This window comes from Phacochoerus africanus, chromosome 5 (genome assembly GCF_016906955.1).
Source record: "Phacochoerus africanus isolate WHEZ1 chromosome 5, ROS_Pafr_v1, whole genome shotgun sequence".
Lineage (NCBI taxonomy): Eukaryota > Metazoa > Chordata > Mammalia > Artiodactyla > Suidae > Phacochoerus > Phacochoerus africanus.
Genome location: NC_062548.1, coordinates 77,374,462 through 77,388,019, shown reverse-complemented (window position 1 = coordinate 77,388,019; position 13,558 = coordinate 77,374,462). Strand labels below are relative to the sequence as shown.

At 42.0% G+C, this 13,558-nt stretch overlaps 1 protein-coding gene and 1 long non-coding RNA gene across 3 annotated transcripts in view; one reads left to right on the top strand and one right to left on the bottom strand.

The window, feature by feature from the left end:
- Positions 1-6,723, bottom strand: part of GFPT1 (glutamine--fructose-6-phosphate transaminase 1) — a 56,555-nt gene extending 49,832 nt beyond the window's left edge. For both annotated transcript variants that reach the window (XM_047781883.1, XM_047781881.1), the window contains exon 1: positions 6,519-6,723. In XM_047781883.1, coding sequence (XP_047637839.1) covers positions 6,519-6,525 — 7 coding nt within the window. In that variant the 5' untranslated portion in view covers positions 6,526-6,723. The remainder of the gene's footprint in view (positions 1-6,518) is intronic.
- A 102-nt stretch (positions 6,724-6,825) lies between these two features.
- Positions 6,826-12,345, top strand: LOC125127988 (uncharacterized). The gene is made up of 2 exons (XR_007135106.1): positions 6,826-6,933; positions 12,019-12,345. It is a non-coding gene; the product is annotated as an uncharacterized LOC125127988 (long non-coding RNA).
- The last annotated feature ends 1,213 nt before the right edge of the window (positions 12,346-13,558 follow it).

The following is a 13,558-nucleotide window of genomic DNA, read 5'->3' as shown; positions in this document are numbered from 1 at the left end:
TTTGTTTTTTTTGAACTATAGTTGACTTGCAATGTTATATTAGTTTCAGGAAGAAATTTTGTTTTTACATATTTTTTCCCTTATTTTGAGACCCAAGACACTAAAACTTATCAACATTAGTGCTCAAATTCCTTCTCTAAATTTTGTACTTTTTGAAACAAAAGCCATTTATAATCCCACTTAAGTTTCATTTAAAAATTATTTCTTATAACACAAGTTACAAATTATCATAATGATTCAAATTACACAAATTCCACAGAATGAATAATGAAGAATCTCCTCTTTCTACCTCCACAGAGAACCACCATTAATCCCACACACACTGTCCCAATTCTTCAGCTATGAATTTGTCTACATGTATTAACTCAGATATATATACAGTTTTAGATTTTTTTAAAAAACACATAAATGTAATGATACACATATTGTTCTTAAGATTTTGGAGATCTATGTTAGTACAAAACATCTATCCTAGCCTATTTAGTGGCTGAATAATAATAAAGTCCATTATAGATTTCTCATAGTTTACCAAGATATTTACCTATTATTGGGGTTTTTCTAACTCTTTGTAATGATAAACAATTCTACAATTAAACTTATACACAACAACTAGATATTTGCCATAAAATATAGTCAAAACTGTAACTCTGGAGGCACATTCTATAGGTAAGATTCATCTAAAAGATGAAATATTTGAGAACATTTTCTACAATCCTAAAAAAAACAAAGAAAAAATTACAGAGTGACACTTGAGAAATTTCAATTATCTGTGTGTCTTTTAATTGTTCAACATCTTTTTCCTATTTACAAAATGCTGGTTCAAGTGTCCCCACTTTATTGTAAACACTTGTTGCCACTGGAAGGAACTCTGTAATACTTCTCTCTTGCATATTTAACATCCTACAACTCAAAGCACTGTTTAACCCTGACATTTCTAATTATACACTTCCTCTCAGTCTACCTATGTCATCATCTTTCCTGAGAAAAAGCATACACTTCTTGTTCACAAATCTTCAAATATCCACTTGCTCCACTCCTATCTGATCAACCACATCAGCCCTTAGTTTTTTGTTTTCTTGTTGGTGGGTTTTTTTTGTTTTTTAACCCATGGCAAACGGAAATTTCTGGGCCAGGGATTGAATGTGAGCCACAGCCAAGACCTATGCCACAGCAGCGGCAATGCCGAATCCTTTAACCTACTGAACAGGACCAAGGATCAAACCCGCACCTCCACACTGACCCAAGCTGTTGCAGTCAGATTCTTAACCCACTGTGCCCCAGCGGGAACTCCCAGACCACAGTTTTTCATCATCCTGACAAACCAGCCCCTTGCAGACCCCTGACACACTCAACTTCTGTGTCCCTGAGCACCCTACAGTGAAATCCATCCATTTTAGGTCATCCATCCATTCAGGTCACTTTCATAGGGGCCCTCCCAACTGCTGACCAATTCTGCTAATCCATGGCTTTGCAAACTTCCCCCAGATATTATTCTAAGATCTAGAATCTAGACTACTCTCAAATCCCATTCCCTTCCCAGCTTCTTTCTCATTTTTGGTAGTTTCTTACTTCATAAACTTGAAGCCTTCATCTTCATCATGAAAGTATAACATCCTATATATATTCTTATCCTTTCTTATAGACTCGAAATAGAGAAACATATTCCACATAATACTCCCTGAACTAGCCTCTCCTACTTGTAACTCTTGATAAATGATTCCTCATCTTTGTAAATACAGAACTTTTTGTTAACTTTAAGACATTCTGAGGATCCTACAGAATACTGGGTTGCATTTTTATTATCCAAAGATATAGGTCAACTTTTAGTCAATTTAGATACAAGGCTCACTATGAATCAATCGATGGACACCCAGCATTAGTTTCACACCTTACACATCAGGTACTCAACTTTTCAACTCTGCCAGGGACCTCATGCTGGTATACATGCTTTCATCCTCAACACAAACTCAAATCCTTCTGCCTTCATACATGCAATTTCTCTAATAATTTCTGTATAGCCAAATGCTATGAACTTTTCTCTGCATTTTAAATATGAAAGACCTTCTCCTACTCTTGCAGACTCTGGCCAAGGCAATGTACCACCCTGGAACTTTGCCACCTCTAACCACTCTTCTTTGGCCTCTTTTCCTGGCACTTTTCTTTTCAAATCCACTAGCAGTAGTTCTCAATTTATTTCTGACTCCATTCCCTGTTGGGTAAAAGGTACCATCAGTGGTATCTCTCACAGTACACTAGTTCTCTGCCAGCTGGCATCATTCCTCTGTATAAGAGTACTATTCTACCACTTGGAATACTTCTGACCTAACCAGTCTCAATTTCTATTCATTCAATTTGTAGTCTAGAACATGGCAATGTACAGAGGTTGGATGTTGTCACCCGCACTTTTTGCATAATATTCACTGTTCCCTCCAATCATACAGTAATTCCTTGGAGGCAAATTCCCTTATTTGTAAAGTCATTTCTCCAAAGGGCAGAATGCCAAGTAAAAAGTGATCACCTTAAACATCCTCTAACACTTTCTAGGTACCTAAAATGTACAGTCAAAACTTCCCAAGTTGGGAGTTCCCATCGTGGCTCAGTGGTTAATGAACCTGACTAGTATTCATGAGGACATGGTTTGATCCCTGGCCTTGCTCAGTGGGTTAAGGATCTGGCATTGCCATGAGCTATGGTGTAGGCTGGCCGGCAGCTACAGCTCCAATTCAACCCCTAGCCTGGGAACTTCCATATGATGCGGGGGTGGCCCTAAAAAGGCCAAAAAAAAAAAAAAAAATTCCCAAATCGGAGTTCCCTGGTGGCCTATCAGTTAAGGACCCAGTGTTGTCACTGCTGTGGCCTGGGTCATGGCTATAATATGGATTCAATCCCTGGCCTGGGAATTTCCATGTGCCATGGGTGTAGCCAAAAAAAAAAAAAAAAACCCAAACCATACAAAGAGAACACTGTATTTCAGAAATACAGTGCTAAACAGAAATGAGGTAAAAGACAGTCTCCATAATTAAAGGTTTAAGAAATACTGAATTTGAGTTCCCACTGTGGTGCAGTGGGTTAAGAATCCGACTGCAGCAGCTCAGGGTGCTGAGGAGGTACAGATTCGATTCCCCACTCAATGCAAGAGAGTTAAAGAATCCTGGTGTTGCCATGGCTGTGGCACAGATCGCAGATGCAACTCAGATTCAATCCCTGGCCCAGGAACTTCCAAATGCCTCGGTGCAGCCATTAAAAAAAAAAGAAAAAAAGAAATATTGGATTAAACAAAGTTAACAGGTTTATTTGCAGAACTTCCTAAAATTATCTGAATCTCCAAAAGCAGAATTTCCCAAACTTATGTATTACAAAACTCTTTCTACCTTCCACTGCTCATTACCAGGACCTATCAACTCTTCTCTTTCCAGGGACATATCTGAGGAAATGTTCATTAAGCAATTACTTTCTTTCACAACTACTTTATACCCAGTATGACTTCTAAGAATATGTAAATAATATTAGTTTTATGATCTAGCCTAGAAGCCATTCTCAGCATCCCTCACTAGCCTCAAAGTCATTACACGGTATAATCAGAGAAAAACATTTTAAGGATTCATTTCAGGACATTTTTTAATTGCAGCTTTCTCACTGCTTTTAAATATGATCTTATTTACAAGTGTGTCATTTGTATATACCATCAGACCAGGAGGCTATAACGCCACATTTCTAAAAAACAGAAAATCCGTTAAAAGCTGTGCATAGCTCGAGTGAACTGAGACTCTTTCACAAAGCCAAAGGTAAAACAAATTAAAAAGGGCAAAGTGAATTCCAAAGAACCAAGAATATGAAGATAACAAAATACATTCGGAAAATTGGCACACTATTTTTCTCTGGGAGATTCATAATGCTTATTAGCACATTAAATGTTCCAGTAAGTCCTGCAATTTAAAAAAAGCCAGTTCAGGAGTTCCCACTGTGGCACAGTGGGTTAAGAACCTGACTGCAATGGCTTGGGTCTGACACAGAGGTTAAAGGATCCAGTGTTGCAGCAGTTGCGTGTAGGTCACAGCTGTGGCTCATATACAATCCCTGGCCAGGAAACTTCCATATGCCTTGAGACTGGCCATTAAAAAAAAAAAAAAAAAAAGCTGGTTCAACACTGTTTACTCTGTTGCTTCTCAAATTTATTTGACCATAAAATCTCTTTTCTTCCTTCTCAGTAACACTTATTAACATCCGGAAACAATCTGGTAAGTTTCATAACAGTTTTATCAGTATTTCTGACTGGAAAAGGCATATCAAAAAGAACTGTTAGGGAGTTACGGTCGTGGCGCAGTGGTTAACGAATCCGACTAGGAACCATGAGGTTGCAGGTTCGATCCCTGCCCTTACTCAGTGGGTTAAGGATCCGGCGTTGCCGTGAGCTGTGGTGTAGGTTGCAGACGCAGCTCGGATCCTGCGTTGCTGCGGCTCTGGCGTAGGCTGGTGGCTACAGCTCCGATTTGACCCCTAGCCCTGGAACCTCCATATGCCTCGGGAGCAGCCCAAGAAATAGCAAAAAGACGAAAAAAAAAAAAAAAAAAGAACTGTTAGACCTCATTCTTTCGCTTCAACATTCTGCAACGTTGAAAGGGAATAATCTTTTAGGGAAATGTGAACAAGCAGCAGGTAATTAGAAGGTAAACCTCTAAATTTTCCAAACTAATCTCATTCCCACTCAATTTCTCTGCCTAGAAATTTTATTTTAATAATTAAGATGGGGGAGGGAAATGAAGACAAACTTATCTTCTTAGCAGTAAACTTTCAGAACTTAAATTAAAGAGGAAATAAAGTATGGACCCTATTCCTGGAATCATGTAAAACTCTGGTAGAGGTTAAAATTAAAAGCAGGACCTTAGAAATGCCTCAAATACTAGTTCTTCATTATCACCTGTTTCCTCAGCAGTAAAACACTGGAATGCGGATATTGACTCTATGAAAACCCCAATATCCAATCTCCACCCTAAAAGCCTCACCCTTCTCTGAACTTTTTCTAAACCAATCTAATTTTTTTTTCTCTCTTTTATACACCTGTACTTTGACTACCTTTTTTCCTGGAACAAGATGAAGAAATGACCACAACCAGTGAGTCAGGTACTTGACTAGGCACACACCTTATCACTCAGGAACAGTTAATTATCAAACAAAGCACACTAGGGATTAATCTGTTTGCAAATTCATTACCTCACAGTAATCAAAACCAAATCACCTGCTTTTGCAAAACCATTCTACTACCTAGACATAGCAAAAGAATAACTGAATCTAAAGTCAGCTCTACAGCTAATAATTTCAACAAGCTATTTATAGTTGTTTCTGTTTTGTGCCTTTTTTTTTTAATCTACTCTAAATTTAAACCTGCTCCTCATTTCAGAAGCTGACATTAGCACAAAGTTAAAACACGGGAATAATATACACTAATGAGTACAAAATAACTCCTGCTCAGTTCCTCTTGACAAAGGCTACAAAGAATAAGTCCCCCAGAAAGCTTCAAATTCTATTACAGTCATACCACCCTTAAAAAAAGTGTTCCTTCTTCCAGAGTAAGGTCAGTTGTACATTTCAATAAGAAAGGTAAGAACTCAATTCTTTTTTACTGATGATAGCTAAGTAAATACCAATTTTAGAGCATATCAGTCATTCCAGATATAATTCTGACAATTCCTTTTAACTCGCACTTTTAGGCGATATTAAAATGACTAAGTCTCAAAAAATGGAATAAAAGGGCCTAACTTTATGTATTAACTGTTCTAGGTAAAACAGTCACTAAATGTTCACCAACATTTTTCACAAGTGTTTCAAGAGGATGGTACACGTAAATGATAAATGATGTAAGATATATCTCCAGGGTCACGTCTGGACCCATTCACAAGATATTGATTAGCCACGGTTTCTGTTGAGACCCCGGGGGCGGGGGGGGGGGCGCCGCTGCGGGGGGGGGGGGGTAGGTGGCAGGAAGTAAGATCGTGCATAATGCCATTGTCGTAGCTTTAGCTAAGGTTCGAATTTCTTCTGGGCCTGCCCGAAAGAAAGCAACTACAATATTTTTTAAAAGATAAATCCTGGACGAATGCAATCAATAAAATTCAAGAGACCTCACCTGATGTTCCACAGGTTGCCTCACTCACCTGGTGGACTCTGAAGTCACTCCCCTCCACACCTCAGTTCCCTCAGCCCTCGCTCCTTTTCCAATACAGACCTTTCTCTTCCCTCCTGGTTTGTGTCTCGGTGCAAAGCCCTCTCTGGCCCCCCAGATTCCCTATAGGACCCGCCCTCCTCTCAGGTGCCTTTCTATGTTCACCACCACCCCGCCAGCTCTTAGAGGCCGGCCTCCGCCCCCAGCACCCGCAGTCACCACGGGACGCCCCCTGCCCAACACCCAGGCTTCGCACCCTCCCGACTCCGGTTCCCGCCAGCGCAACCAAACCTCAGCGGCGCCCGCACCGCACCCCAGCACCGCCCCGCAACACACCCCCCGCCCGCGGCCCCCTTACCGCACATGATGCAGGAGGCACGGTCGGCACAGGAAACAGCGAGTGGCTGGCGAGTTCGGGAGCTCACACGAGCCTGTGGGACGATCTCCGGGCTTGGGGGCCAAGGGGTAGCCGACACGACAGCCTCAGAGATGCGGACAGCCGAGGCAACGACAGCGGTCTCGGCCTCCCGGGCTAGCGAGCAACCGCCGCCGGGCCCCGCCCCCCGGCGCGCACCGCGCCGCCGCCGCCGCCCGCAAGTCCCATTGGACCGCTTCCGTGCCTCTCACACGCAGGTCCCGCCTCCTCGCGCCGCTCCGCCCCATCCCGCCCCGGAGCCCACGCAGGCGCTGGCCTGCTGGCTGCCGAGACGTGGCACCGGCTCGCGGTCGCATCCGCTTGAGGTTCCTGGAGCCGCCCTGACTAGCAGCGGGAGGTACTACGCTGTGGGGGAGAAAGAACTCGCTGGCTGGCCGGGAATGACGGAGAGATTAAGAAACAGGATGGAATTGTTAGCAAAGCAAATAGCCTTGGGGAGTGCGCCTCGTGCAGACCAGGGCCTCAAGCTATGGCACCCCCAGGAAGCGGGGAGAGAGGAGGAAGAAAGCAGGAAGCTTGATCCTAGGGGACAAACAAGTCAGGGTGGAAAGGAGGCATAAGGTTAAAGAAAAACTATGAGGTGAGGGGAGAGAGGTACCTTTCAGGTTCAGCCAGACTTTCTGGTGACAGACGATTCAGTTCAGGACTGAAGCTCTAAAATCATATGCTTGGCCTCTAAAACCCTCTGCTCCCCATTTCGATCCCCATCCACTGCTCCATAAACCAGTTTTTTGCGGAGGAGGGAGAGGTCAAATTTTACAACGCAACTATCGAAAGCTGTGCGCCCAGCCTTAAAAAACTCTGCTACCCTAGACTTGGGATGGCCCACGGGAGAGGACTGTAGGAACTGCCTACATTTGGTAGACGTACATTTGACTCTGAATGATTAATTCTATAAATTAATGCACCATTGCTGCCAAGAGAGACTTAATCAGAGAGAGATGATGTTTCTGAAAATTTATTACCTGAGCATTTGCTTTAAGAAGATTTAAATGCTATCTTTAATCAAATGTAGATGGTTATCATAACTCTATCAATGGCCCAAGACTAGAATAAAATAAAAACTTAGGAAACATACAGAACAGTGCATGAACTTCTTATCCTAGCTGTCTGGTCTTAGCTCACACTACTGCTCTCTCCCTTCCCCACCTTTCAACACTTTACACTCCAACAAACCTGGGAGCAGGTAGTTTCCCAAGTGGGCTCACATTCTCACACCTTTTTTACTCTTTGGAATCCTCACTCCACCTCTGCCTAAATGTTGCCTCTTGGAGAAAACCTTTTGTGTCTTCCCCAGAGACTTAAGGACATTCATTCACCTCACATTCTTTGAACTGCCCCCCTTAAAGCAACATGCTTCTATATTTTATGATTTTTTTAAAAATATATTTCCCTACAAAGCTGTTTCTTAAGGCTATAGTCTTTGCAAACCCGACATCTAGTATAAGCCCTAGCAAAAAGGGATCAAAATGTTGAATGAATGAAAAAAAAAGTGGGAAAAAAAAATGTTCCTAGCAGATTTGCCTTCCTAAGGCTAGTTACCTGATTAAGTGAGCAAAGGGCTTTTCAGTTTTTCTTAGAGGGGAAAAGATGCCCTTTTAGCATTATCTGGAAAAGATGAAAACTCTGATTAAAAAAGATACATGCAGTGGCAGCAGTAGACTGTTTTTCTTGGTCCTAAGGTAAGAGAATTTGCTGCCCAGTGGCTTAAGACTTTGGCTTTGTCTGAGAGATGGGTTGGGAAAGTGGCTAGGGCTTCATGCCTATCTGCCAGCCGCTCCTGGCCATCTCCAGGGGGCCTGTGCCATCCTGAAAGGCTCTCTCTGTCCCCTGCCTGCTCCAAATCCTTCTAGAGAGCTACTTGGTGGCAGCTCAGGGAACAAACTCCTCTTGTGTCTGAGACCCCCAGCTCTTTCAGACTGTTGCACTAGTCTACACTTTTCCCTTTAAGAATTCATTAAAATTTAGCTGATTTCTTTTGTGGGAGCCTCCATCTCCACTTGTCACCCTTTGGAATCCAGTTTCCTTGTTTGCTTTGCTGTCTCTCCTCTCTGCTGGGCTCGATAAATATTATAATCTGTATATTATCCAGCTCCTTCTTGTTGTTTGGGTAGAGTAACATTCCCTTGTATCTTCCTACATTTTAAGGAAAAGTAGAACTTGGTCCTAAGGTTTTTTCATTTGTTTGTTTTTGTCTTTTTGGGGCCACACCCATGACATGTGGAGGTTCCCAGGCTGGGGGTAAAATCAGAGCTGTGGCCCCTGGCCTACACCACAGCCATAGCAATGTGGGATCCGGGCGGCATCTGAGACCTATACCACAACCCGTGGGCACGCTGGATCCTTGACCCACTGAGTGAGGCCAGGGATTGAACCTGTGTCTTCATGGATGCTAGTCAGATTCACTTCTGAGTCATGACAGGAATTCATGGTTCTAAGTTTCTAATGAATGTTAATTATGTATTTGTCTTTGGTGTTGGTCAGTATCCCCAATTACTGAGAAAGAAGAGGTGGCAAGTGTTACTACACAATGAAATCCTTCCTCCTTAGTCGCCATGAGCTCCTTACTGTCTCTAGTGTTAGCCTAGTGAGACAGACACCTGTCTTAGGCAACATTATTGGCCTTTGCATAATGGTTTGTAAAAAGGGAGCAGACATAGGGACCACTACAGCTCAGGTCAAAGAAGTAAGCTTTTCTGGGTTCAGTAAGCTTTTAGAACTTACTGTCTGGCCTGGATCATAATGTCTTTGCCACATGTCTTATAGTCCATGCCTGTCATTCTCAAAACCCACATCTGGGAGCAAGACAGAAAGGGGGTGGGGGGAGCATGTGGTGCTTTCTTTCCTGGGTCCCATCCAGAGGCCTGTTCTAGACCCTGGCATTTGCTTTAATAAGACCTGCCACTTAGCGCTTAATCCTTTCTATCTCTACTTCTCTCGACCCCCAGGAATCCAGCAGTTTACAACGTTTGGCCCCAAATGCCTCCCCCACATCCGAATGAGACCCTTCCCTAAGTTTTATGGAAAAGGAAGAAGAGAAAGAACCCCACCTTCATGCAGTAGGAGGCAGGAAAAAGCCTTACGTGAATTAGAATGTCCAGTGTGTGAGGACATAGCCTTAGAAACACAGATGAAAGGCATTTTAGAAAGTTTTTTACATTTTTTAATGGGTGTTAGTGTATGTACTTAAAATCATGTTTTTATTCATGAAAAGATAAATACATTAAAAAAAAGTGACATCTTTGATAAAGGCTTTAGCCAGGATACTAAAGGAGCTGAACATAAACCAAATAAGTAAAGAGGGTTTAGGATAGCCACACTGGTAAAAATTCAAGATGTGATATACCTTTTTGATTAAAAAAAAAAGGTTGGGTGTTCCCATTGTGACTCAGCAGTAGGGATTCCTACTAGTAACTGCAGAAAGTAACATGTCTTTTCTATCAAAGGAAATCTTGGTTACTCCATTTTGCTCTGGTTTCGCAGGACCGCCTTCCTGCGACCCCCCCCTTTCCCTCTTCTCCCAGTAACAATTTGTTTCAAATTAGCCAACTGAAAAGAATGTGCGCCCTGACCTGATCAATGGGGAGGGGACAGGTTCATCAACTGAGTTAGGGATAAATAGGGAGGGTCTTTTCTTATTTGCACGTGCTTTTTGAGCACCCGTGCCCTTCTGCAGAAGTAAAGAGCCTTGTCCAGAAAAAAAAAAAACAATTTTTTTTAAATAAAAATGTGCACCCCTGTGTTCACAGCAGCACTATTTACAAATTGTCAAGGCATGGAAGCAAACTAAATGTCCATCAAGAGAGGAAGGGAGAGGAGTACACACTGTGGTTCAGCACTATCCTGACTAGTATCCATGAAGACATGGGTTCGATCCCTGGCCTCGCTCGGTAGGTTAAGGATCCAGCATTGAGGTGAGCTGTTGTGTAGACTGCACACAAGGCTCAGATGCCGTGTTGCTGTGGCTGTGGTGTAGGCCAGCAGCTACAGTTCTCATTCTACCCCTAGCCTGGGAACTTCCATATGCCTTGGTTATAGCCCTAAAAAGACAAAAGAGAGAGAAAGAGGAATGGATAAAGAAGATAGGGGGTGATGGAATATTACTCAGCCATCAAAAGAATGGAATAATGTCATTTGCAGCAACACGGATGGTCCTAGAAATTATCAAACTAAGTGAAGTAAGACAAAGACAAATATCACATGATATCACTTATATGTGGAATCTTAAATGAACTTATTTATAAAACAGACTCACAGACAGAAAACAAACTTACAGTTATCAAAGGGGGAAGGGAGGAAATGATAAATTAGGATTTGAGGATTAACATATACATATTTCTATATATAAAACAGATGAACAATAAGGACCAGCACAAGAAACTATGTCCAATATACTGTAATAACCTATAATGGAAAAGAATCTGAAAAAAAAAATATATATATATACATATGGCATGGTTCAATCCCTGGCTCGACACAGTGAGTTACAGGATTTGCTATGGCCACAGCTGAGGCAGAGGTCACAGCTGTGGCTCCAATTCAGTCGTAGGCCCAGGAACTTCTATATGCTGAGGATGCAGGATTAAAAAAAAAAAATACACATATATATAAAACAGAATCACTTCGTGTACACCTGAAACTAACACAACATTATAAATCAACTGTCCTGCAGCAAAAGCTGTTTTGAAAAAAAAAAAAAAAGAGGAGTTCCCATCATGGTTCAGTGGTTAACAAATCCGACTAGGAACTATGAGGTTTCAGGTTCGATCCCTGGCCTCGCTCAGTGGGTTAAGGACCTGGCATTGCCATGAGCTGTGGTGTAGGTCACAGACACAGCTTGGATCCCGCGTTGCTGTGGCTCTGGTGTAGGCCGGCAGCTACAGCTCCGATTAGACCCCTAGCCTGGGAACCTCCATATGCCATGGGTACAGCCCTAGAAAAGACAAAAAGACCAAAAAAAAAGATGCCCTTTTATCATTGTCCTCAAAGAAAGGATGGACAAAGTCATATATAACTAACAGAAGTACTTCTCACCTGAAAGCCCTTTAATATTTCAGGCCCTTAAGTGGGTTCCTAAATTATCCAGAGCAAAGTTAAAAAACAGAGAGGTGTTTGTTAATGGACAATACATTTCTTGGTTTGAGTCAAAAAAAGCCTCTGTAGGATGTACATCTTAGCCCTAGAGCCCTCATCTAAGAGATTCTGGTAGGACCTTAGTGATATTGCCAAGGAAGGTATGATTCCAGTTTGAACAGTAACTTTGTGCACTGATAGACAACCTGTTGATGCCACAAAGAATATGTCAGCAGTACCACCAAAGTTCTCATGCTCAAATTATAATAACCTCTTGAACCCTCGATTTCCTCTTCTGCTTGCTACTCCACTGTGACTATCACCTTGTCTTTCTCTCTCCATTCTACAGCTGTTTTGGAAGGTGCAATATGCACCAGTTGCAAGGAAGAAACTTTGAAGATCAATATTTTCCCAGCCCAACCTTGAACGACCTCACCAACCCACTGCAACAAAGAGCCTTTGTTACCATGTGCCAGTCAAGGTGCTGATACAGAAGAACTTTGGCTGACCCCTATCTATACGAAGCTTTGCCGTAGCTGGACCTTTGGGGATGGGGCTGGAGGAAAAGATAAATGATCTATGAAGGAAAGGGGACATCTCAGTATACACCTGAGGAAATGGATGTTTCTCTCCTGAACAAAAGTTCTTAACCAACTAAACTAATTTTTAAAAGTCATGATGTAATTCATTGTCTTTTCATGTAAGTCCATTGTCTTTTTCATGTTCATGGGGTTAGTCCTGTTGAATGTGATGGCTCTCAGCCTTCTCCTTGCCAGTGAGCCTGATGGGCTGAAGGCCATCAGGGATTCCATTGCCATTGCTCAAGAAATGAAGACATAGTTGAGAAAGCTTTATAAGATTTTCAATGCCCCTATGTTTGTGATTTTTGTTATCTCTTATCTGATTACAATAGTATATAGCAGAAGTTCCTCTCATGGCTCAGGGAAAACGAATCTGACTAGTATCCATGAGGACGAAGGTTCGATCCCTGGCCTCTCTCAGTGGGTTAAGGATCCGGCGTTGCCATGAGCTGTGGTGTAGGTTGCAGACGCAGCTCAGATATGGCATTGTTGTGGCTGTGGAGTAGGCTGGTGGCTACAGCCCTGATTCAACCCCTAGCCTTGGGATCCTCCATATTCAGGCCTAAAAAGAGACAAAATAATAATAATAAGCAATAAAGTTATTCAAATTAAAAAGTCCTGCCGGAGGAATAAATTAGGAGTTTGGGTTTAAAATAGACACACTACTATATATAAAAGAGATAACCAACAAGACCTACTGTATAGCACAGGGAACTCCACTCAATACTCTGTAATAACCTATATGGGGAAAGAATCTGAAAAAATAATAGATATATGTGTAACTGAATCACATATATTGTATATGTATATGTACACCTGAAACTAACACAACATTGTAAATCAACTATACTCCAATAAAATTTGAAAAAAACAAACAGAAAACAGAAAGGCCTGGGTACAAACTACTGGGATGTAGTATACAGGATGGTGAATACAATTAATAATACTATATTGTATATTTGAAAGTCACTAGGAGAGTAGATCTTAAAAGTGCTCATCACAAGAGAAAAAAATTGTAACTGTGTGGTGATGAATGTTAACTAGGCTTATTACAGTGATCATTTTGCAATATATACTATCATAAATCATGTTGTATGCTTGAAACTAAAATAATGTTATAGGTCAATTATATCTCAGTAGTTAAAAAGGCATGTGAGGAGTTCCCGCTGTGGCACAGTGGATTAAGAATCTGGCATTGTCTCTGCAACAGTGCAGATTCAATCCCTGGTTGTGGATCCAACATTGCTGCAGCTGTGGTGTAGGTTGCAGCTGTGGCTCGGATTCAGTCCCTTGCCTGGGAACTTCCAC